This window comes from Cariama cristata, unplaced genomic scaffold (genome assembly GCF_000690535.1).
Source record: "Cariama cristata isolate BGI_N322 unplaced genomic scaffold, ASM69053v1 scaffold25048, whole genome shotgun sequence".
In the NCBI taxonomy this organism is placed as follows: Eukaryota; Metazoa; Chordata; class Aves; order Cariamiformes; family Cariamidae; genus Cariama; species Cariama cristata.
The window spans coordinates 25,096-29,743 of NW_009633263.1; the positions used below are offsets into that span (position 1 = coordinate 25,096).

A 4,648-nucleotide genomic window follows, 5' to 3' on the forward strand; every position below is an offset into this window, starting at 1 on the left:
AAATTAATTTAAAATAGTTCAAGAAAATTTCACAAAGCAAAGGGTCACAATATGAAGAGATTTAACAGTACGAAACACCTAACATATAGCATTACATACTCCTTGGAATTCACTTTGCTGAAATCAAGTGATGTCAGATTAACTATAGTTTTGTTTTGGTTTTAATACCAATTCAAATTCACATGGAAGACATGAACTCAAAGATCTCTGGTGAATACCTTTAACAGATGCCTCCACTGTGTACAGGCTTCCAATAGGTGTACAATTAATTTTAAAGAATTATTAATACAAATACACTCACCACAAAAGAGTCCTTGTATTGTAGTAAAAAATTACTATTTACTGTAGAAATATTTATTACTAGAAATGTACTGTTACTTTATTCAGCCGAAATTCTAACCTTGCAAGTGTTGCGCTCAATTTCACGTTGCCTCTTTTCTTGTTCTTCCAATTCTCTCTCTTTCTGTACCAATTGCTTAATATGCTCTGGATATTCATGTGCCTCAAGAAACTCTGCCAGTAAACACAAAGGAATAGTTTTAAAAAATAAATTTTTCCATGGTGGGCAACATCTTAGGAATTATCTTGCCCTTCTTCCCTCTCTTCTCCACCCAAATTTCCCACTATACCCACATCCTGTTCTCTTCTTCATGATTAAAATGAAACCAAAGTCAGCCTTTTATTCCCCCTAATTATACATCAGCAACACACAAGAAAATGCTATTGGCACACAATTAATATTCCAGTAGCAGTAAGGGAAGCTTTGCTGTTGTAAAGAAATACGCTAAGACTGATGACTGCACTCGAATCTGTTTTTACAATAAAGGTAAATTCTGTTCTAGAAAGTGAATTAGATGATAATAAACATCACCAGATATTGTCTACATTGTGATAAAATAAATATTGCACTTAATACAGATTAGTGTACTTCATGAGATTTTGTTTCATAAAAAGGAACAAAACCAGAACATGCAATACTTCATCAAGTTTAAAAAAAAATTAAAAAATCAACTTTTGCAAATACAGTTGTCTTCCAATCCTGCTGCCACTCCTGTCGCAAGGAACTGGGCAAATAATTTTTCAGATTTAAAAGTGGGTTTGGCATGTTCAAGAAATCTCAAACAGCAGATTCAGTTTCTTTATTTGCTTGTTGAAGAATTAACAATCATAGCACTTACAGGAAAATCTATTTCCAAAGACAGCTCTTGATCTATACACTTCATTTATTGCTTCTGTTTATTCTTAAACTTCACACAATTTACTATCACTTCTTGCTCAGAATGAATAATATTGTTTCAGTGACTCAAATATTAAAACAATACTATTTTTTGTTGCTCTTAAGACTTACTATTTTATCAATTTGTTGATAAACAGCTTTTTTTAACAGTATCCTTGTGTTGAATACACTTCAAAACTATATAAAGCATCTACCTCAGATACTGTTACTTCAAAACCAAATAATGTATTTTTATAATTGCACTGTCCCTTGTATCATGAATTCTCAGAAACAAAGAGAAGCCAGCAAAATTGATTTTGTGAGATATTCAGTTTTGCCCCTCCCTATTTCCTCAAAGAAAATACCATTGTTTAACTTTATGGACAAAACAAGAGAAAAGCAAAAGGAAAAAGTAGAAAAAAGCAGAAAAGTAGAAAATAATAACATCTGAAAGTACTCTATGTATGATGAAACAGATTGCTGCTAAAAATAAGTGTGGTTTGTGTTTATTGTTGATGTTGAAGCAAGATGACAAATTTGCTCCAAGTATCATAAAACACTTATTAGAATACAGTGATATGGAAGTAGTTGCAAGTCTACTTTTATTAATTTTAGGATATTTTTCCTAAATATAGTATAAGCTTAGGGATTTTTAGTTTGTCTTCCAAAAAACATTAAAGCTTGTTTTACTCATCCCTGCACTGCAAATTTCTTTCCTTATTCTTGTTAATAGTCATCCTTAGTTTCTCATGGTGGAATTCAAAATTTTACCCCAAAAGAGGGAACTAAAGGAAGGAGACAACTATCCAACTCCCTCCTAAAATATTTACAGTAGCAGAATAAGATAAACAAAATGCTATTTTCAAAGATCTTTTATTCCCTCCTCCGCTGTACATGTCACAAGCTGGTGTGTTACAAACTCTCTCAAGTATACAAGTCTTTCCTGCGTTTGCATACTCTTCAAAAAGCATGAGTATGCCCCAAAAGAAGCTACACAACGTGAGGTGCCAAAGGTTTCAGTTGTGAGATTCTACCCTATTAACTAATATGTAATTTAAGTTTAGCAATTAAGAATAAAATTAATCCAGCTATCACAATATTCTCCCTATAAAGGATGATTTTAAGATTCTTGAGAGTTTGAATCTATTCTTTGGGATACCCAGCATTTAATGTCTTCAGCATTTAATGAAAAAGAAAAAAAAAGTGAAGAATGCAGAGGTATTACAGGGTTTTTACCTGCCTTTGAAAGTTTACATGGCTTCTCATCTGCTCAAGTTATTAGGAAAAATTATTCACTGACCTTATTTTTTTGTGCACGTCAAGGCACTAAAGTCTTGGTAACTGAACTACATACACCCCAAAAACTTAGAACAGTCTATTCTATTTATCAGCCTAACCTCAACCAGGCTACAAACTGACCCATTTCCCTTTACAACAGCAGACTACTGAATTTTTCATTTAAGAAAAAATAAACACAGCTTTAATACTGCAAGTAAATTAATCTTTGGCTCAATTCAACTGCTTAGAATATTAACAAAATACTTGATTCTTCCAGGCACATTGCTGATGAGAGCAAGTGCGGCTAGCCACTGCTCTTCTGGTTTCCTCTCTACAGCTATGCTTCTAACAAGGGATTAAGAAGAAGGGGAAAATAGCAAACTAACATGCTTCCTTCTATTTTGATATTAGTTAAAAAAAGTTCTGTTCTATCAAGCTTCCATTTACTACTGCAGCACTTAGGTGTGCTCAGATTTTGAATGAGAAACATTAAGTGTTTTCAAGCAAATAATACAGCATTATTTAAAAAAAAAAAATCTACAAGAGAAATCCTGGAAGTTTACAGTTATTAGTAATATGAACAGTCTAAGACCCTATGAAATTAGACAATACTTTAATGAAGCCTCCAACCAGACACTCCTGTTTTGAATCCAAATAGGATCTTCATTTTCCACTGTATCATATTTCAAAGATTAATCAACCCGTCAGCTATTACATTGGGCCAGGCATCCTCTAAGCCTTCGTGAACCAAATCAGAGATGAGGGGAATAAAAGATTGTGAAATCCAAGATTTGTTTCTGACTATATAACTTCTAGTAAGTATACTGTCTCACCTCCTAAATGAAACACAAACAATAAAGGCTGGTTATAAAGTGTAAAACTTTGTTATGAAGTTCTTACATAAAAATTTTTAAGACAGTATTTCTTTATTCCACTACCAATCAGGACACTAAGTAGCACTACATTATAGTCTATTCAGTATCACCCAGTATATCTGTTTTTCATTTCCATGATATCCAAAATATTAAAAAATTACAAAATCTATTTTGCGATGACCTCCTAATGATCCATAAAGGTTTACTATAAACAGAGTAATGAAAAGCTATAAAAGAAGGTTTCCTATATCAAAGTCACTTTAGCTAAACCTAAAAATACCAATACCCCATGATCCTCAAAAAAATTAGTACTCATCACATGTAAAACACCTCCTTATTCCACAACAGAATCTTACTAGTTAAGAACTGCAAAACATACTTACTTGCATTTCTCATTGGATCTTTCAGTCTATATATCAGCATGTATGCATTTGTGGAGCTAGTGAAGAAAAGAATAGTCATCTGAATTTATCAGACAGGAGGATAATATTGACTTCAAAAGTTGTTTTGTTTTTTCCAGAAAGGAGTTATGTCACATATTTCTTAGTAAGATACTAACCAAAAACAATTTTCAAAAATAAATATCACATTATTTTAATGATCTGAAACAGCAGTCAGGATAGTTCTTACAACTATGTCAAGCACCTACTATCAATTTTAAGCTAATATGTTAAGTGTATGAATCTTGGCCATTCATTTGATTACAGTAAAAAACTACCAGAAAAAAAAGTAGTATTACTGTACTACTAACCTAGCAAAAGCACTGGAATAATAGCCTCTGCTTCCGGAAGATCCACCGTATGTTTTCTTAATATCTTCCTGAGTTATCTAACAGAAAATCAATTTAATGATTATTTGAGACACTTGCACTAATCAAGATGTATTTATTCTCATTAGGAAACATGGCATTATATAATTAACACACAATATGAGTCATTCTAATTTTTTAAAATATTTCTGCTTATTTGCTGACTGCAAAATAAAACTATTTCAAAGTGATCTGCCTCTTCATTTTACAATGAATGGAAACAATTTTTTTTTTTAAAGTAGGAACTGCTTAGAAAAACAATATCCAGGTTCTTCATTGCTACAATGTTTGCGGATACATGTAACACCTGAAATGCATCAGCAGGACAGGTTTAACAGCACAATCTGCATTGTAATAGATCTACAAATACACTTCCTTAAGCAAGAAGTATTCTTTACATGTATAGAACACAAAATTCTAAATCCAGTCTGTTCTGTACAGGAATAAAGGCTTCTTTATGAAACATTCCTG

The 4,648-nt window shown here is 32.3% G+C and overlaps 1 protein-coding gene across 1 annotated transcript in view; it reads right to left on the minus strand.

The window, feature by feature from the left end:
• USP47 (ubiquitin specific peptidase 47) overlaps window positions 1-4,648 on the minus strand; it is a gene marked incomplete at its 5' end in the record, with an annotated part of 40,430 nt that overhangs the window by 17,927 nt on the left and 17,855 nt on the right. The window contains 3 exons of the mRNA XM_009706704.1: window positions 401-513; window positions 3,753-3,808; window positions 4,121-4,197. Of these exons, the coding sequence (XP_009705006.1) occupies window positions 401-513; window positions 3,753-3,808; window positions 4,121-4,197 (246 nt within the window). The remainder of the gene's footprint in view (window positions 1-400; window positions 514-3,752; window positions 3,809-4,120; window positions 4,198-4,648) is intronic.